The following is a 21,089-nucleotide window of genomic DNA, read 5'->3' on the forward strand; positions in this document are numbered from 1 at the left end:
CACTGAAGTGACATAGCGTAGAAAGGGAAACAATAAAATAGCAAGGAATCCTTAAGGAATTTACTGAAAGTCATCAGAAAAATGTAAGTCTCTTCTAACATATGCACCAACCATTTAGAAAAGACAACAGACTGTAAATATATCCCTGCAAACAGGTGTTGGGGAATAAAGAGAGCAAACAGGCAGGGATCAAAAAAGCAGGTGACTGTGAACGGCAAAAATATTATTACAGCAAGACATTAAACATCTGTATCATATTTCAGCACATGTGTTAACGCTCTCACTTTTCTTGAAGCCATAATGTATTTTCTTGGGAATGGATATATTACGTAGCGGATCCTTTCAGTTCAGTGGGGTAAGAAGACCCAAACACACGCTCATGGAGAGGCGAGCTCCTCCTTAGAAGTTCCATCCCAGATGCTATAGGAGCGTGCAAACATTATACTCCCTAAAGTCACTGTCTAATAGAGGGCTTGTTGACTCAACCCAAGCAATGATTAGAATTTCAGGGAAGGAAATGAAATAGAAAATGCTCCAGCTGTTGACTAAATGTTTATGTCTCTCTGAAAGTCCTCCATTGAAAACTAAACCACGAGAGTGACGGTACTGAAGGGAGGCCTTTGAAACACCATCGAGTCAATGGATTCTGAGTGCCCAGAAGGGGCTGCGGAGACTAGAGTTCTCTCTATCATCCAGCTGACCACACAGCTGTCATTGGAGGTTTGGAAACTGAAGACTCTTGCTCTTACCTGTAACCTTCAGAGGGTGAGAACAAAGCAAACAAACGAAACAAACTTCTGTTGTTGATGCGCTACTCAGCTTATGGTCATTTTTTTTTTCTAAGACCTGGCCTTGTGTCTATCGGCACACCCTCAGATTCACCGTGTGGCCAAGGATGGCCTTGAAACCCCATCTTCCTGTATCCATCTCCTGAGTCACCACTCTCAGCTCTATGTGGTGGTACTGGGAATCGAACTCTGGGCTTTGTGCATGCAGAGTGAGCACTCTGCCCACTGAGCTACATCCTCAGCCCAGTTTATGCCAGTTTTGGCTCAGAATCCTAAATATATTAAAGGAGTAGACCGCGTCTTCTTGTGATAAACCCTGGTGCCACACTTCAGAGAAAGACCAAAAGGAAAGGCAGATCAGACAACTATTCTGTAGGAAAACAAATGCAGAGTCCCTAACCTAGAAACACAAAGGCTGAGAAAAGCCTCTGAGATCAGGCAGGGTTTGCATAGGATAATGAGAGTGATTTTCCGAATCTGAAAATTAATAGCCATGAAACAACACTGAAGATTAAAAGAGGCTAAAGAAAGTCAATTTCCTCTAATCAGTTTTTGTACAAATGTATAAAGCATATTATCTGCGAGGTGAGACAACATGAAAATAATTCTTTACAAAACCAATAAAGCATTTGATAAAATAATGGGTTCTGAAGCCAGACTGAGTTTTAATCCTACTTTATTTTTTGCTAGTTGTCATACCTTGGCCATGTTTTTTAGTCTTCCTGGGCCTCAGCTCATTTATGACCTGGCTGTCTTGAAGACGAAACAAGTAAAGGACCTGAACATGCTTGGCATGTGTTCATGTTTTGAGAACTTTCACCCTCGTCCTAGTTTGTTTTGATTTCACATTATTATTACTATTATTATTACTTTAGATGCCCTTTTGTTTTCTGTAAGAGAGAAAAAGAAAGGGTAGGGATTTGGGTGGGTGGGAAGTGGGGAAGATCTAGGAGGAGTTGGGGGAGGGGAATCATTCAGAATATACTGTATGAAAAAATCTATTTTGAACTAAAAAACATTTTAATCCTCACTCGTGTACAAGAGCTGTCTGTTACACATGACTACTACCCTGCTCACAGACTGGCTTTGAATGGTGTGATGTTTTATATATGCTTGGCCCAGGGAGTGGCATTGTTGGGAGGTGTGGCCTTGCTGGTGTAGGTGTGGCCTTGTTGGAGGGGGTGTGGCCTTGTCAGAGGAGGTGTGGCCTTGTGGGTGTGGGCTTTAATACTCTTGTCCTAGCTGCCTGGAAGTCAGTCCTCCAGTAGCAGCCTTCAGATGAAGATGCAGAACTCTCAGCTCCTCCTGCACCATGCCTGCCTGGATGCTGCCACGCTCCTGCCTGATGATAAGGGACTGAACCTCTGAACCTGTAAGCAGCCTCAATTAAATGTTGTTCTTATAAGAGTTGCCTTGGTCATAGTGTCTACTATTCACAGCAGTAAAACCCTAACTAAGATAAACGGCATCCGGAAATTTGAGTTTTAGAGGGGTTTCCCACTGCTCACTCACTATGCCTTTTACTATCTGTGCAAACTGGGTCCGTGTTGAAAACTTGCTTTACTCTGAAAGGCTAGAAAGTTGGTGCATGCTAGACATACCATTCCTTCAGGGTGGGTATAATACAAACCCTGGGCACTGAGTCTCCAGTGAGCTCTTAGCAGCATCTCGGGATGTTGTCATAATCTGGTGCTAGGGACTTAAGTGTCCTTCCCCCCATGAACCTTTCCCTCTGCTGACTGTGGCCCTTATCCCTTGACTGCAGTAAATCGTGACAATGATCGTGTGCTGGGTCCTGGGAATCTCCCGAATCATCAGGAACTGCTGCTCTGTGAGATCCATCAGTCTACCTGGACACAGAGAATCAAACTGCTTTGTCCTGGATATAACTGCAGTTCTATTAGGTATGAGAGTTATGTAAGGTGGTCCTAAGTTATATAAACTTGATGAAACAAACAGACCCTGCCTGCACATGTGGTTTATAAGAAGCAGCAACGAAGTTACAGTCCAGTGACACACTCACTAAATTATTCCAATTTCCTGGTATTTTGCTTTTATTTTATGAAAATAAATGTTTAGCTTATATCTTCTAAATAATAAGCAACATAAACACACTAAGTGGCTAAAACTATTTGTGTGTTTTCATGCCCTTCAAACAGCAATAAAAATTATAACACAAGGAATCCTGAAGTTCACATTACTGAACTTCAGAAATTCATCATTAATTTTATAGACTTTTTGTATGTCTTAGAAATAAGTGATTATTAGACTTATTAAAAATTGGAAAAGATTAGTCCACTCAAATAAATCAGTATTTGATAATTAGAATTTTTGAAAATAGTGTTTGGAGGGAAAAAGCAACAATTTCTATGGCTTTCTGGTTTGGGATACTCAGATAAATTCTCTCACTGAAAAGACAAAAACTTCAGGCTAAAGCCCTCAATCAAAGCCACTTGAAGCCCCCAGGAGGTGAAAAGACGGTGGGCACTACTAGGCCAAATTTTCAGAGCAGATGGAGACCAAAGAGGTGAGCACTTCTGTGTTAGCTCTAGTCCACTTCTGCACTGGGGGGCACTGGCCTGTATTATACCTTTGTCCTTTGGTTTGGCCAGTAATTCAGATCCAGGACTTGCTTGGATAAACTGTTTTATAGGACAGATTTCCCTCATCAAACCAAAACCCAAAGGGTTACCCGGACATTTCCCTATTGCTGTGAAAAGTAGGAAAAGCCTAAAACAAGATGGCCCATCTTTGAGAGGAGGCCATGGGGTGACCTTGTGAGACTGGCACTCTGGATCTAAGCAAACCTAAGGGGGACCAGGGCTTGATGTGTGCATCTGCTCCAACATGGTATTCTCTGACAGTGTTCCCGTTCTCCAGGGGAAAGCAAATCACCCTAGGGGGATTCCTTCACCCTGGGCCCCCGGAAATCTCCACATGTGACTTTTCAAGGCCAGTGAGTACTAAATGTAAAATATGTTCTACAGGGAAACAAGTCACCCTGAACAGGAGCCAGCAGAAACATACCTAAGTGGACTTCAAGTAGAATTTCTATGCTTAAAAATAAGTAACTTCAAATACCTTTAATATGAAGAAACCATAAAATGTGACGTTAGTAAAAACCTTTGTATTTTTAATTCTCTGAAAAACACTGAAGAGTCTCGTGGTGTTGCATACCTATAATCTCAGCACTTGGAATGCAGCAGCACACAGGCATGCAGGCACAGAAAGCATGCATATACGCATACATGTGCGCACACATACATGCACACACACATGTGCACACACACATAGCACACACGCATGCACCCATACATGATAATAGTTATCACCATTGTCATTCATTTCATTAAAATGAGCCCAAACTTTAAAAGTAAAAATGGTCCATCCACTCTAGTAATCAGCATTTTAACCAAGAGTAGGAATTACATTTTATGACATGCTATCTTTATGTCTGTTGAGATGTCCTTTCTTTAATCTGGTAATCTGGTAATATCACTTTACCTTTTATGCATTTTGTAGAAACCTAATTGGGTCATGCTATTAACTTTTTAAACTTAGTAATATTTATTCTGTTACTGTTTACATAGAATAGTGTGTGTATGTGTGTGTGCTTGTATGTATATGTATGACTATGTCAGTCAACAAGATGGAGCCATATTTTTCTTTCTTTTTTTTTTGTTCTTTTGTTGTCTTTGTTTTGGTAAAGGGGTTATAATATCCTCATATACAGTAACTTAGTAAAATCCCTTCTTTATTTTATGAAATTTTTCATATAAAATATTATATTGAAATATTTATAACTTTTGAGTTGTAAGCAACAAAATCAGAAATTGCTTGCTTTTAAAATGCATAATTTTCTGCTTTTAAAAAAATGAATTTCCTCCATAGTATCTCAAACTCCATGTCCATATGTGTTTCTGTGTGGAGGTCAGAAGTGAAGTAGTGGGAATTGGCTCTCCCCTTTCCCCAAATGGGTCATTAGGATTGAGCTTGGTCAGACTTGGTAGAAAGGGTCCTTAACTCTAAGTAATGATACTGTGTCTTCTGGCCATAGATGACAACTTATGATATGCCTATAGCTATGGTAAGATGAAGTGACAAATGTTTCAATCTTTCCCCAGTTTTCAGAAGAAGACACAACTATCCCTGAAAGCTCTAGACAGTGCAATAAGTCAAGCAAAAGAAATCTAAGACATAAGGATTGGGAATGGAGACGAAAATAGTTACTACTGGGACAGAGAGATGGCTCAGCAGTTTAGAGCACCGGCTGCTCTTCTAGAGGACCCAGGTTCCATTCCCAGCACCCACATGGCAACTCACAATACTCTAACTACAATTCCAGGGGGTGGGACTCCCTCTCCTGGCTTCCTAGGGCAACACATGCATGTGGTGTATGGATATATATGCAGGCAAAACATCCATACACACAAAATAAAAATAAATATTTTTAAGATGAAAATACTATTTTATACTGACACCATCTTTGCAGAAATAATTTTTACCAATCTACAGATAAACCAACAAGGTTGTTAGATATAAGATCAATACACAGAATCGATTTTACTTTTATGTAAAATTATACGTAGTTTAAAAGCATTAATTTCCAAAGCCTACCATTTTACAACAACTAAAATGCACCATGTAGGAATTAAACCCAATAAAAAGGGGAAGATCCTGCCTGGAATATGGAGTTACAGTTAAATGTATAGACTCAACAATTCCTAAGTACCTTGGGTTAAAATCCTGCACTTGCTATCTGTCTGTCTTAAGTGACTTAACTAACCTGTGAGTACCTCAGTTTTCTCTATAATAACGGGATCTGTGTGGCTAGCTTGCAGGAATGACTGAATGCAGAGCAGGAGAACGTGGCCTGGCACATAGGGAACTGTATGCGGAAGCCGCAGTGACCGTGAAGGAGGTAGGCGAGGGCACAGCCAACTGCAAAGCATCTCAGAAGGTGTCAAGACACCAGACTACGTGGATAAGAGAGGAAGGCAGCAACGCTAAGGTGTCAATTCTCTAGAACATGGTTACAAATGCAATAGTAACTAAAGAGCATTAAAATGTGAGTCAACTTTTAGGTTCTACTTCCCACCCAATGCTGGGGCTGAGCTTGGACTCGGGGCCTTGTCTTTTGAGTCCTTAATGAGTTACTTCCAGGGCTTACATGGAAATGCAAAGAACTGGAAATAACTAACAAGCTGCTTAAGGAGAAAAACTAAGGAGGGAGACGTCCACACAGACAGGAAGATGCTATCAGCACAGTGACACTGGTGCACGGACAGATCAAATGGCAAGTGGGACAGAACAGAAAACGTAAGGACAGAGGCCAAATGGCGTGACGGCAGACAAAAGAGGACTGCCTGCCTGTTTCTCAATGGAAAGAACTGAATATATCGGTCACTCTCACGGAAAAAAGAGAAGTCAGATTCAGAGGCAGATGCAGAGACCCACAGCCAAACATGGGACAAGCTCGGACTCATGGAGACCCATGAGAGGAGAGGAACTCCACAGGAAGACCAACCAGGACCCTTAGAGGTTCCCAGAGACTGAACCACCAACTCAAGAACATACATGGGCTTGACCAAGCCCCTATACCCCACATATATGTAGCAGATATGCAGCTTGGTCTTCATGTGGGTCTCCGAGCAACTGGAGTGGGGGCTGTTTCTTACGCTGCTGCCCATCTGTGGAATCAATTGTCCAATTGGGCTACCTTATCTGGCCTCAGCGGGAAAATATGGACCTGAGCCTGCAGAGGTGTGATGCGCCAGGGTGGGGGAATACTGAGGGAGGGGCACACTCTCAGAGGAAAAGAGAGGGGATGTGGGGAATGGAATCTATGTTGCGGGGGGCAGTGATCAGGTTGTAAAATGAATGAATGAATAAATAAATAAATACAATTCTAGAAGAGTTAAGAATAAAAATTTAAATTTTATTAAACATATAGGTAACATCTTCCTGGGCTCTACCAAGATGAATCACTCAGACTACGGGCAGGATTCCTACATCCAGGCATGTTTTTCCTTATATCTCACAGGGTGTCTGAAGACAATGAAAAGACAAGCCAGGAGCTAAGAGAAGATATCTAGATGCTAAGTAAAAACAACCCATAGCACGAATATATATAAAGAACATGTTGGTATCTATAGAAAATCAATGGGTAAAAGCTATCTATGGCTACACAATTTCCTAGAAGAGATCTGTAAGCTTGGGAGACACAATGGAGAATACTGTTGGTCAGGGAGAGCAAGTCAGACAGCCCACTTGATGGGAAAGAACAGGAAGTCTGACAAGGCCGAGGGCTGGAGAGGGCATGAGGTCAGCAGACTCTCAATGGCTCTTGGAGGAAGTGCACACTGGGCTCAACAACTGCAAATGGCATTTTCATTGTTATACTTTGGCATTACTTGAGTAAACATTTACATACCTTGGTACAACAACTTTACTCCTGAGTACCCATCCTGTGCAGCTTGCAGGTGTGTGCCAGGGTGATATGCTCATATAGTATTGCTGGTTCTGGCCCAAGCAAACACAATTGGACCAAAATACCTAACACTTATCAGTACGAGATAAGCCAAACAGTGATAAGTGTGTATAATAAGGTGCTATACACATTTTAAAGTGGCTGAATTATATATAAAACAGATAAATCCTGGGAACATCATCAAGCCAAAAAAGTGCAGATGACAAGACTACATATGTCCTATTTTTTTTTTTTTTATAAGCTGGAAGGTTAAACGGTAGGAAGATACACAGGTATATATATGTACATTCATGTAAGGTTGCCATCACAGGAATAATAAACGTTCAGTTCAGGGGAGTGGTTCCTGTGGGGGAAGGTAGGAAATGGGATGGAGGAGTGTGCGGGTGGGTATATTAGAGTTAACGGTGGTATTTTACTTCTTGGGTTAAATATGCTAATTTTATTGTTAACTTCACTAACTTAAATACAAACAGGCATGCACAGAACATTATATTTAAAAATTAACCACGCACATTTACAAATTTACATTTAGTTGCAATCCGATTCAAAGTGTTGCACCATAGTTTTAATTTATGCAAACTGTTAGTGTGCCACTTTGGAATAATTTATCATAACATTTAACTTATTTATATAACCTGTTGGAAAGACTAGCATGTAAATACAGTTGCATCTGAAGAAGGAAAGCAGTATACATTATTTTCATAAAGCTAATTTAGGAAAGTATCATAAACAGTTCCTTTAGTGTGAAGAACAAAATCATTCCATAAAGCAAAGCCAAATGCACTCAAAGCTACCACTAAAAAAATAATCTAACTATGGTAATTTACCCCAATTTTAAGGAGTCAGAATTAAGCTATGACTCTGCAATCTACTGTAATACAAAACACATTCTATGCTGGGGGCTAAGGGACTTCTGTTCTAATCCTTCAAAGTATGTTTTGCTGGTTAGTTTCTTGTCAGCTTAACACAAACCTAGACATATCTGGGCAGAGGGGATCTCAACTGAAGAATTTTCTCCATCAGATTGCATGTATGCAGGAGCATATACTTGACTAACAATGAATGTGGATGGGCCATGCACTGTGGTCCTGGGTGGTATACAGAAACAAGCTGAGGAGGACACGTAGAGCAGGCCAGTAAGCAGCAGTCTTCTATGGTCTCTGGCTCAGTTCCTGCCTCCAGGTTCCTGTCCTGCCTTCAGTTCCTGCCTTCCCTTCCCTGAATGATGATGGACTGTGACAAGGACGAGTAAGCCAAATAAGCCCTTTCTTCCCAAGTTGCTTTTGGTCATGATCTTTTATCGCAGCCATAGAAAGCAAATTAGAACACTTGTGATTTCCAATTGATCATTTATTCTCACACACATAAAACTGGAGATAATATAACATGTTCTTTAAGGTTCTTTTTATTGGTGAAGGGCTATGAACCTAAAAGAAAAAATCTTATGAAGACTCGGCAAAAGTATGATACAATCTGTCCTGTAGGTATCATCATATGCAATTCGGTACTCCAATGGACCTAGCTATGATAATGTTTACAAGTTCTGAAAGAGAATGAAGTATCCATACAGTATGTTTTACTTTACTATGAGCTGCAGGAACAAAATGTTTGAGGCTAGGGAACTTATCAAGAGGTTTTTTGGGTTCGTGATTCAAGTAGATATAGGGTCCAACAGCAGGGCACTGGGGGCCTAGAGAGGGATGCCTATTGGCATCACAACATGACATATCAGAAAGGGAAATAGCTACAGGCACAAGAGGCCAGCCTGTCAGGTGGCCTCACTTTAAAACAACCTGCTCTTTTGAGAATGAATTCGCATCTGCGGGAGCAATCCATTTTAAAAGAACAGCATTAATTCATTCCTGAGCATGACACCTCCACAGTCTGCTCAGCCTTCATTAGGCCCACCTCTTAAAGGTCCCAGCACCTAAACAACCCTGCCATGAAGGACAAGCCGTGAACCTGTGTGGGCCAATCCATACTCTGACAGATCACAGCCCAGTACCACCACAGTACTGGGTGACTGTGGGAAAGGTGTGCTCAGTGTCCAAATAGTAGGCAGATTTGCTTTTTGGTTGGAGGTATTCTGTGGGCCAGCCTTTTCATGCAACAACATTAATGCAGAAGCCATCACTTAAGTACCAAGAATAAAATCCTATAATGTAAAAGAAAATGACCATGATGTACAGCTTGCAGAAGGATTGCTCAAGTCGGCTAATGTAGGGGAAATAATCAGTTAATTGTTCAAAGATAATATAAATATAGGCAGAAAAACCTAAGGTGGATTCTATTGGTACATTCAAGTAGCACTACATACATTCTTCACACAATCCTAGAGTCTGAACATGTCAAATGTCCTAAGCTTCCTTTCTTTTCTAACATTCTAGAAAAATATGTATCCTAGATTAATATTGAAAGATATTCTCCCTCCCCAAAAGTGTGTTAGGCCATGAATAACTGATGATTTCTGTGCCTCATAAATAAAAACAATTACCACCGAGAATACATGGAGAATTTCTAAAACTACAATACTCAATATATAACCTAAGCCGGGTGTGCTGGTCCATTCCTATGTTCTCAGTGCAGGAGGCAGGAGGAGAAGAAGCTCAAGGTCATCCTTGGCCAAAATAGTGAGCTGAGGGCAGTCATGATGGTTGGGAGATATGACAAACATTACTCATAGTAAGGGAGATGAAAATCACAATAAGAATGTCCCTTCACATCTATGAGAAGTGGCATGTTCTGGCGAGGATGAGAGGACTGTTGGTGGGCATGTGAACTGGCACAGCCTCCTGGGAGCAAGTGAGATGCTCATGGGCACAGGCTAAGACTCTGCCTTCCACTCCCAAGTACACAACCTGCAGACTCTACCATGTGAGGGCAAGGAGAAACTTATCAAGGCAGGCACTGCAGCAAGGCTATAGCAAGAGACAAGTCCTCCAGCCGAAGGAAAAAATACAAATGATAGTATTCCGGGAAAACTTTTTCATTCCCTGTTTCCATATGTCTGTGTGAAAGTATGTCTTTTGGAGATTTTTCTGCCTCTCTCTTTGCCTCTTTACTCATTCCTCCGAAATGAGGGATTTGCTTAACTGGTTTCCTTTCTTTTTCCCTAGAAGCATCTCCTTAGAGTGAGTAGAGGCACAGATAGTGCCAGTGAGGCAGGTCTTCCTGTGGGAAGTCCTGGATAAATACACAGATTGTCACTGCACAGGGAAATCTCAATTTGAGCTGCTCTTTTGCAAGCTCAGCCCTCTAACAGTGCTCCCTCTAATAAACTGATGATTCTCTCTGCTACTCACCTGCACTTGGAATCTCTTTCTCTCCTTCCTTCCTTCCTTCCTTCCTTTCTTCCTTCCTTCCTTCCTTCCTTCCTTTCTTTCTGCCTCTTTCTTCTTTCTTTCTTTCTTTCTTTCTTTCTTTCTTTCTTTCTTTCTTCCTTTCTCTCTTCCTTCCTTTTCTTCCTTCCTTCCTTTCTTCCTTCCTTCCTTCCTTCCTTCCTTCCTTCCTTCCTTCCTTCCTATCTTTCTTTCTCTCTCTCTTTCTTTCTTTCTTTCTTTCTTTCTTTCTTTCTTTCCTTCCTTCCTTCTTTCTTTCTTTCGATTTATTTATTTGTGTGTATGAGTATACTGTAGCTGTAGAGATGGCCATGAGCCATCATTTGGCTGCTAGGAATTGAACTCAGGACGGCCCCACTTGCTCCAGCCCCACTTGCTCGGGCCCCACTTGCTCCGGCATAATTCACTGTAGCTGTCTTCAGACGCACCAGAAGAGGGTGTCAGATCTCATTACGGGTGGTTGTGAGCCACCATGTGGTTGCTAGGATCCGAACTCAGGACCTTCAGAAGAGTAGTCAGTGCTCTTACCCACTAAGCCATCTTGCCAGCCCTGGAGTCTGTTTCTTATTTGATTAAAGATGGTAAAAGAGGTTCTGGCTATTGTTCCTGCTCAAGTCCTAATACAACACTATTAACCAGAAAGAATAAAAGAAAAGATGCATATGTTGATGTAGATAAGGTCCTAAAAATGTAAGAGGAAAATTGATGTACAGTTGTGAAGTTAAAAGTGAGTAACACAATACCACATAGTATTTGAGATGCATATACTTTGCCATAAAACATAAAGGCCCACATGAATGACTATAAAAAGTTCAAAGTATGGATTGGCTCTGTGACAGAGGACTGGAGATGCAATCAGGCAGGGCTACCCAGAGGCTTCATCCACACAAGAAATGGGGTGTCATGTTTCTAAACCTAAGAGAAATATGCACAGGATGTTCTGTGACTGAAATAGTTCATATACACAAGCATACACACTCCAGTCCACAGACACAGTTCTGATAAATAAGAAGCAGAGTGGGAAAAGCTTTGAGAGCTGTTCAAAAGCTCCTAACCCCGTCAGAGCCAAGTGTTGTCAAGCTCTTTTCCAGGACTTCCAGGAAACCTGGAAAGAGACACTAAACATGGGTATTAGACCTTGCAGGTTCATTCTAGACAGGAGGACGATCCACTGATCCAAAGAACCAGGGAGTTTTGAAAGAAACAGCAAATCCAGGAGGAGAGGTGGAATGAATTACTATCTGCACCTGACTGCAGCTCAGCCATATGAAACCTAAACTACTGGTTTGCTTCTCTTGCAATGTAAGGGTCTCTATTAATTATCTCTACAGGAAGATCCAGTGGCTGTTTGTGGTAATGCAGTTCAATGACATAAATCACAGGAAAAATGAATTCAGTGGCAACTTCAGGTGAGTATATTTTGACTTACAAGGTCTGAAGACATATGCAGGGAAACAGTCTATTACTTCCCGATTGATTCTTCGGTAGGAAACCCCAACCCCTTTGAATCACAATAACCACAGCAGTCTACAGCTTGTACAGCAACATTTAAAGAATATGCGTTTTTAGGTTTTCATACATTTTATTAAATTTTTAATGTAAAAAAAAAGAACTTCCTCTATTCTCCTCCTACCAAAAGAAATATTCAAATAATACAATTTGGCCTGATGCATACACAGACCATGTTCTATATCCAGGGAAACAGATGAAGATTATGTGAGCATGAATTACTGACATCTGGATTTAGTATCGTGTTATGATTTGTAATCTAGGGATAAATTAGCTGGTAGGAAAGGTAGGTATTCTGTGATTGAAATTATAGATAGAATGGAGGCTTTACACAAAAACCTGTCACAGTTTCTGTCGCCTGCAGGAAGCAGGAGCCCTGCGCGCATGTGTGCTGTTGACAGGGGGCGACTACACTGAGGACCCCAGTGCCTCAGCCCAGGGGAGTGGCAAAGTTATCCAGGGGGGGTTCAGCGGGATGGTGAAGCCTTCCTTGGGAGTTCCAATGATCAGGGCATGCAGCATTCTGCTCCCACATGTTTGCAGCCTGACACAGAGCTCTCCTACTGAAACTAGATACCTACCACCCTGTGCCGGTACAGCTTGATGGCAGAAGTGGGCCCTAACCAGATCCCAGCTTTCCTGTATGTCTGTGTGTCTATTCTTTCTTCATTCCCTCATTGCCCCTAGTTAGGGCTCCAGGACCCAAGTGGTGTACAAGTCTCAGTAGTTAAGCCTTTGTCTACAGCAGCCCAAGGAATGCATTGGCTTCTCATGGCTTATGTACCCAGAAAGTATCTGTCCAGCTAAACTGAAACAGATTTGTGTGTACTTTTCACTGTGTATAAACGCGTAGGTGTGGGTGTTTATGTATTCCCTGCAGGTGAAGGCCAGAGGTCCACGTCAGGGGGGTTTCCTCAACCATTCTCTGCCTAACTCTTTTTGGCAGTGGAATAGAACCTTGAGTTCACTGAGTAACTTAGACCTATGGGCCATCAAGCCCCAAGGATTGTCCTCCCTGGTGCTGGGGATCCAAATTCAGGTCTTCATGCGTTTGGCAAGTTCTATGTCAACTGAGGCATCTTTCCAACCCTTTAAAGGATATTCAGAAAGAGCATGGGAAGGTGTTCGGGATTCTGCCAGGGGCATTGCAACCTACCTATGTGGCTCTATTAGGAATGCCAGAAACTCTGCATACCTGAGGATGTCAGTGTTCTTTCTATGGCTGCCTTTGTAAAGTAGAGAGACATAAAGACAAAACACAATATAAACGTACAATGCAATGCTAGACGATGGCACAGTACGGTGTGAAACCATATGTGACCTGGTTAACATGATAACGCAGACTGAGCAGGACAGCGTGTGTGCATAGCGTATCATCTAGCTCATGTCTTCCTTTCAGATTTCACTCAGAACTGGCTGCAGTTCGCTGGCTGCAATCAACCACCCTGTGGCTTTCTTTACTCTCTGTCCTGCCAAACACAACCCACTTTAGAGCCTTTGCAATGGTGTCTCTCCTCTCTGAATGGCTCTTCCTGTAGATGGTAGGTGGTTTATCTGTCATTAAAGTCTCAGTTTAACTGTCACTTGTCACAGAGGCCTTCTCTAACTTCCAGATCTAAAGCTCGTCCTTCCATTGTTTGCTGTTTTAGTCTCCTTGTAGTGTTTCAGGTAGACATGAAACTGTTCTCTTACTCAGTTCTTGTCTGTCCCCTTCCATTGTTTGCTGTTTTAGTCTCCTCGAAGTGTTTCATGTCTACCTGAAACTGTTCAGTTGTCGTCTGTCCTCTCCCAGGGAAACGAGGAACTCCTGGAACTGAGGGGCCTGCTTGTTTGGCCGATGTTCTTCTAGTACCCAGAGAGGCACCTGGTATACCACAGGTGCTCAATAGCCATTTCCTGAGTGGACTGGTGAGTACTCCCTGGCCCAACTTACCATCTCTTAAACTCAAGGCCTCTAGAACTAAAACAAATGCCTGTTTCCGCTTTATCATCTTCAATTTTTGTTTGTTTGTTTTTGCTTTTCAAGACAGAGTTTCTCTGTATAGCCCTGGCTGTCCTGGAACTCACTCTGTAGACCAGGCTGGCCTTGAACTCAGAAATCTGCCTGCTTCTGCCTCCCAAGTGCTGGGATTAAAGGCGTGTGCCACCACTGCCCAGCTCATCTTCAAATTTTTAAAACAAAACTGGGAAAAAGTGGAATACCTGTGACTACATGACTTTTACTACTTCAGACTAGACATGGAGATCTGACATCACGAAGAGCTCCTCTGAGGTGATCGCTATCATTTAACGTGTGTGTTTTAATCCTGCTGATCTGACCCCATTGAAAAGTAAAAATAAATCCTCCTACTATTTTTATGCTAGGCACTAAGTGGTCTATTATAGTCTATTGCTAAAGCTATTACATTATTTTTCTACCCAAATTACTTTGCACTTTTTAGCAACGATATTATCTGAATATATCCCTGGCATTCTTGTTGCAAGGACATAGTAATAAGTGGGGCACAATGTGAACATATTACTGAATGAAATTCTTATGAAATGAGCTTCATTCCCTCAGCTGGAAAAGAGAAAACACTGCACATTAGGCTGTCATTAGGGGTAAAAAGCCCTACAAACAACACCACAGCTATGTCACATGGCACCTGGCTCCTACACATGTCTACTGGAATTTGAATAACTGTTTTACACATTTAAGTGGAAAGCTAGTCCTTCAAAAATGAACTCAACATTCATTCAAATACAATTTTACTGGCACAGTTTCAGAATCTAACTATAGTGAGATATTTTGTCTAGGTTAAATTTAAACCTCTCCGCTCTTCAGGCTTACGTGTTATAACTAATAGGTCTTAAGATAATGAACAGCCACAGAGTATGTAGAAAAAAAAAGCCCACCTTTAGAAAAACCAAAGATCATTTTGTGTGATACGTGGTTTCATTTTTAAAACTCCATGTTCCTGAAAAAATTACATACTTCTGGAAGAAATGATCATTTTCCATGAAAGAACATGTTCCTAGGATAAAGCCTTAGCACAGAAGTGAAATACACACTGTCAAGTCAAGGCTGCTTTGCCATTTGGCAAACACAGAGCTTCTTCCCACATAATGGTAGGAGGGAAGTAGATGGCTGGGCTGAGAGTGGAGGGAAGCCTGGGGGTTCAGCTGCCGTCTACACAACAGTGCAAGGCTCTAAAAACAGGCCTGTGAAATGTCTGCGTTAAAAAAAAAAATCAACATTAGCTTTAGATTATGCCCAAGAAACTATGAGATAAAAACAAGATTACCCAATATTAGGGTATGCAAATAGTCAGAATTTCTTATTGATCTTTGAGATGACTTTATGGAAGTATAGAAATTTGAAATGCATTAATACCTTGGTTAAAGTAGCATCTCAAACTATATTTACTCTTGGAAGATCCTGCTATTTAAAGGTCGTAGTCTACCATGGTGGGGCAGCGCCCCTGAAGTCGGGGGCAGCTTCCCTGAGCTTGGTGCAAAATGAAGGACTCCCTTTCCCAGCAGGGCTTTCTCTTTTCTACACCATCTGGAGATCCTACATGGAAGGAGGGATGTCACTGCAAAACTGCATCTGGACTAGGATGGGAGGAGTCACCCCTGAGCAATAAGCTATGCCACAATCTGTCATGGTACACAGCTCTTTCCTAGAAAAATGGGGCTCAGAAGGATTGTTGGGGATTACTGGGATTTCCAGTTCAAGGAGATGAAGCCATTACATTGAAATCCCCACCCTAACACAGGTGCGTAGAGGCATGGAGACGTGCAAGGTCTAGGCAACTGACAATCTGAGATGGTAGAGAGGGATCTATCCAGATCTATCTACCGCTGAGAGACAAATCAGATTCAGGAAGAGAAACATAGCAACATCAAACAAGTGGTTTGTGTTTAGTGTAAAATAACAGAAGGGAGATTTATTTATTTTTCTTTCTCTTTTTATTCATTTATTTCTTTATAATGTTTATTCTTTGATAACTCCATATATGCACACCAAGTATTTTGATCATACTCACTGTGGTGGTTTGAATGAAATGGTCCCCATAGGCTCATAGAGAGGGGCATTATTTGAAAAGATTACAATATGTAGCCTTCTTAGAGGAGGTGTAGCCTTGTTGGAGAAAGTGAGCCACTGGGGATGGGCTCTCAGGTTTCAGAATCCTAAGTCAGGCTCATGCTCTCCCTGTCTTTCTCTCCCCCCCGCCCCCGTCTTCCCTCTCTCCCTCTTCTCTTCCCCTTCTCCTCCCCCCTCCCCTGTTGGAGATCTAGATATAAAACTCAGCTCCCTCTTCAGCACCATGTGTGCCTATGTGTTATCCATGTTCCCCACAATAGTAATGGACTAAGCCTCTGAACCCATAAGTACGCCCCAATTAAACATTTACCTTTATAAGAGTTGCCATGACCATGGTGTATTTTAGAGCAATAGAGACCCTAAATAAGACAGAATTGGATTCCAGGGACTAGAGTATTGCTGTCATAGGCCTGACCATGCTTTTATTTCAAGGAATATAGGCTTTGGGACTTTGGATTAGGAAAGCAGTTGATGGCTTTAGGTGGGACTGAATGATCCACATCAGTAGTGCATGGAAGACATACTGGGGGTGATTTGAACCGTTGAGGCCTGGTTCGAGAAGTTTCAGAGGAGAAGAATGTTAGCATGTGGCCTAGAGACCATTCTTGTGTTTGGGGGTTTGTGTGTGCAAATACTGTGGCTGCTTTCTGCCCTTGTCCAAAACACCTGCCCAAGGCTAAACTGAAGAGTGATGGATTAACAGCTTTGGCAGAGAGCATTTCCAGAAAGCCTAGTAGTGACTGTGCTGTAGTTATTAGTGGCCATACTCATGCAGCTTTATAATGAAAAGGAGCAAGCCACAATATAGACTATACAGTTTGAAGAGAAAAGGAACAGCAGGACATATAATGGAGTCAGGCCTAGTGCTCAAGGAGACAAACAGTTGAAAGGAGAAACTAAAGCTAAACAGAAGAGAGGACTGGTGCCCTCATGGCGAGACCCTGCTCAGCCAAGCTTCGAACTTGTGCAAAGGAATTAAAGAAGAGTTTATGTCCATGTGTGGTGGCGGCACATATCTTTAATCCCAGCACTCAGAAGGCAGAAGCAGGTTCATCTGAGTTTGAGGTCAGCCTCGTCTACAGAGTGAGTTCCATGACAGCCAAGCTTAGGCAGTGAAGGAGACCACTGAAAACAGAAAGCTTGTGAAGATGTGGTCAAATGAGGGGGACATGTCTAGCTCCAGCAAGCAGCAAGGACTTGGCGGCTTCGGATATGTGGTTCGTGCTTTAGAGTCAAGGACACAAGAAAAGGATTATGGAATCCATGACTAAGGACAGCCACTGAGGCAAGGCATATGCCAGACACCCCATAAGCATGCCTCAATGAAATGTTTTCCTATATAAGAGTTTGCTGGGGCCATGGCGTCTCCTCATAGCAGCAAAACCATAGCTAAGACACCCACCTTCCAATTCCTCCTATGCCTTCAACTTTACCTCCTTTTTTCTGTTTTAGATTAAACACCTTAATGTAAGCTCCATTTTCTCATCTGTAAAACAGAAATCATAGAAATAATATACAACTCATTAGGCTACCGTGAAAATTAAATGAAATAATGACCATATCTGGTATTCATTCAAGCCTTAAAAAATGGCAGCCAACTTTGCCACCATCATTACTGAGTTTATCACTTGATAAATAGCCTAATAACTCTTTTTTTCTGTCGCTGCCTCATGACTACCTGATATGCCTTCATCAGGTTTACTTTTAGTCCAATACAACTGAGATAATTTGAAACAATCTATTGTAATGGCAGATCTTATAAATTTTCTACAGTATTTGAGTCTAGGAAATTTATAACCTGGGGAAGGCTCGGATTCTATGACAAATTCATTATTTCAACTCATTAAAACTAGCATGTCATCTGACCCATCTGGACTAGAATTGAACATTTCATGCTTATGGCTCCTTTTTTGCTAAGAAACATTACCTGGGATGGATTTCTTGACATTGAAAAATTAAAAAGAAAGTGTTGCTCATGACTTAATACTAATCTGCAACATGTTAAGAATCCCTTTTGAGATGGAGGATTTTGTTTTGCTTGTGTAGAGTATAAGAAAGTAAGACTAAAGAGCATAAAACTTTATGATAAAGCTGTAGCTAATAAATGGATATTAGAAAGAAACAGACTGAATGAAAATAAACCCCAAGAAAGTCTCGGAATTTAACAGTGCAACTATTTATGATTCTGAGCAGTAAAACAAATATTTGCTGTGTACCTAGTAGGTGCTTAATAAATGCTTCTCTAGAATGCTGAAGTTGATGAAACTAATTTATTTGTACTTATTTATTTATTTTGCCATTTGCTACATCACAGGGTGCAGATGGACGGGCACTGCATGCATGGGAAGGCTGAGGTTGGTGTAGTTGGTGCTGGCAATCATCCCCATCAGCCTCCCATCTCTTTGCATCGTGGCATAGTCTCTCTCTCAACCAAAGCTTGTCTGGATGGCAGTCTTGCTAGCAAGCTTGCTCTGGGATTGCCGGTCTCTGACTCCAAGGCTTGAGTAACAGGATGGTTGCCATGGTTACCTGACATTTATGTGGGTTCTGGGGATCTGAACCCTGGTCCTCATTTATGCATAGACAGTGCCTTAACCATTAAGCCATCTTTTCTGCCCTATATTGTATTTTTTTTTTTCAAACTGAATGTGGCAAGGCTACGTGTGCCATTTATCCAACAGCATGTATTCAATGTCATGTTTGGTAACTCTCTTAGTTAGATTTTTACTGCTGTGAACAGACACCATGACCAAGGCAACTTTTGTAAGAATGACATTTCATTGGGGCTAGCTTACAGGTTCAGAGGTTCAGTCCATTATCATCAAGGCAGGAGCATGGCAGTATCTAGGCAGGCATGGTGCAAGAGGAGCTGAGAGTTCTACATCTTCATCTGAAGGTTGTAAGTGGAAGACTGACTTCCAAGCAGCTAGGATAAGGGTCTTAAGCCTATGCCCACAGTGACACACCTACTCTACAAGGCCACACCTCCTAATAGTGCCAATCCCTGGGCCAAGCATATACAAACCATCGCAGTAACTGTCATAGTATTTCAAACTTTGTTATTATTTTTCTATTATAGTGATTTAGGATATATGATCATTGATAGTATTATTAAAATTGCTTGGGGGGTACCACAAACTATGTCTATACAAGGATGGTAACTTGATGTTGTGTGTTCTGATTGCTCTGTCTCTGTCCCTCTCCTCAGGCCTTGCTATATACTCTTTGAGACATGACAGTAATGGAATAAGGCAGATTAATAATCCTACAATGGCATCTAAGAAATAGGAAATGGGTCTTATGCCTCACTTTAAATCAAAAGCTAGAAATGCTTGATGAAGGGTATGACGAAAGCCAACCCAGCCAAGATAGCAACCTCTTAAGGTTCCAGCCAGTTAGCCAAGTTGTGAATGCAGAGGGAAGGCTCTTGAAAGAAATTAAAAGCGAAGCTTCAATAAGCATCTAGATGATAAGAAAGCGAGACATCTTTGCTGCTGATATATAGAGTGGCCTGGACAGTGGAGCAAACTAGCCACAACATTCCCTTAAGCCAAAATCTAATCCAGAGCAAGGCCTGATGGCTTCAATTCTGTGAGGGCTGAGAGAATCAAGACAGCCACAGAAGAAAGATTTGAACCAAGGCTTTGTTCATGAAGTAAGACGCCATCTCTATACTAAGAGGCAGATGCCATGGCAGATGCTGATGTAGATACCACAGCAAAGAATCTAGCCTGTGCTGGCTAGCTTATTGATGAAGGCAGCTACCTGCATAACCAGTTCTCAGTGTGGACCAGTAGCTTTCTGTTAGAAGATGATGCCATCTAGAACTCTCATGACTGGAAAAGAAAAGTCAAGGAGTTCAATTCCCAACCACCACATGGTGGCTCACGACCATCTGTAATGGAATCTCATGCCCTCTTCTGGTGTGTCTGAAGACAGTGACTCCCATACATAAAATAATCTTTAGGGCTGGAGAGATGGCTCAGTGGTTAAGAGCACTGACTGCTCTTCCAGAGGTCCTGAGTTCAATTCCCAGCAACCACATGGTGGCTCACAACCATCTGTAATGAGATCAAACATTCTGGTGTGTTGGAAAAGTCAAAGCTTCTAAGCACAGGGTGACTCTCACAGCTGGGGCTAAGCAGTTGATGACTTTACATTTAAGCCAATGTTCAACCACTGTTTGTAAAGTCTTAGGTCTTTAAGAGTTATAGTAATTGTACTCTGCCTGTGTTCTAAAAGTGGTGTAGATATGACTGGATGACAGTACCTATGTTTAATAGACGGTTTAGTCAATAGCTTAAGCCTACTGTTGAGAACTACCATTAGAAAAAAAAAGATTGCAAAATATTGCTGTCCATTGTAACCTGATCAAACAATAACTTTGATACAGAGGTATGGTGATGCAGTGGATGTTACACCTGCTGGTATAACATCCACTATATAGCCCCTGGATCAAAGGTTAACTTTAATTTTCAATTCTTGTTATTTAAGAAACAAGGAGATTACAGCTGTCCCAGGTAGTGGTTCCTCTGATGGACTTATATAAATCACAATGAAAACCCTCTGGAAAAGATTCGCCATCTACACATCTTTGAAACTATTTGTAAATCCTGAAAGAGATCAAATACCAATACTGGAGTTCGGAAGGAGTTGCTTTCAACCCTCATGGAAGCCACTGCATGGCTCAAGCCTCCAGTGGAAGAAGTAACCGCACTTGTGAAGAAAATAGAAACAGAGCTAGGATTCAAAGAGGAGGACGAGGATGTGAATGAATAATGTTTGCATCCTTGTGATAAAACTTGACTTTCAGATGTGAACAAAGAAAAGTGGTTTCTTGAGATAGCATCTGCTGACAAAGATGTTGGGGACATGCT

General features: G+C 41.7%; 1 protein-coding gene across 12 annotated transcripts in view; it reads right to left on the reverse strand.

The window, feature by feature from the left end:
* The window catches only part of Efcab11 (EF-hand calcium binding domain 11), a 239,261-nt gene that overhangs the window by 165,343 nt on the left and 52,829 nt on the right, over positions 1-21,089 (reverse strand). For 3 of the 12 annotated variants that reach the window (XR_004114632.1, XR_004114630.1, XR_004114631.1), the window contains exon 6: positions 17,615-17,698. The exons of 8 other annotated variants lie outside the window; for them this stretch is intronic. Coding sequence is in view for 1 of the 4 variants with exons in the window: in XM_031357443.1 (XP_031213303.1) it covers positions 17,695-17,698 (4 nt within the window). In the remaining 3 variants the exon portion in view is untranslated. Of the gene's footprint in view, positions 1-16,460; positions 17,699-21,089 lie in introns of those variants that run through there. One more of the 12 variants, XM_031357443.1, reaches the window with a different exon arrangement.

The sequence above is a fragment of the Mastomys coucha genome, unplaced genomic scaffold, assembly GCF_008632895.1.
Source record: "Mastomys coucha isolate ucsf_1 unplaced genomic scaffold, UCSF_Mcou_1 pScaffold6, whole genome shotgun sequence".
NCBI lineage: Eukaryota > Metazoa > Chordata > Mammalia > Rodentia > Muridae > Mastomys > Mastomys coucha.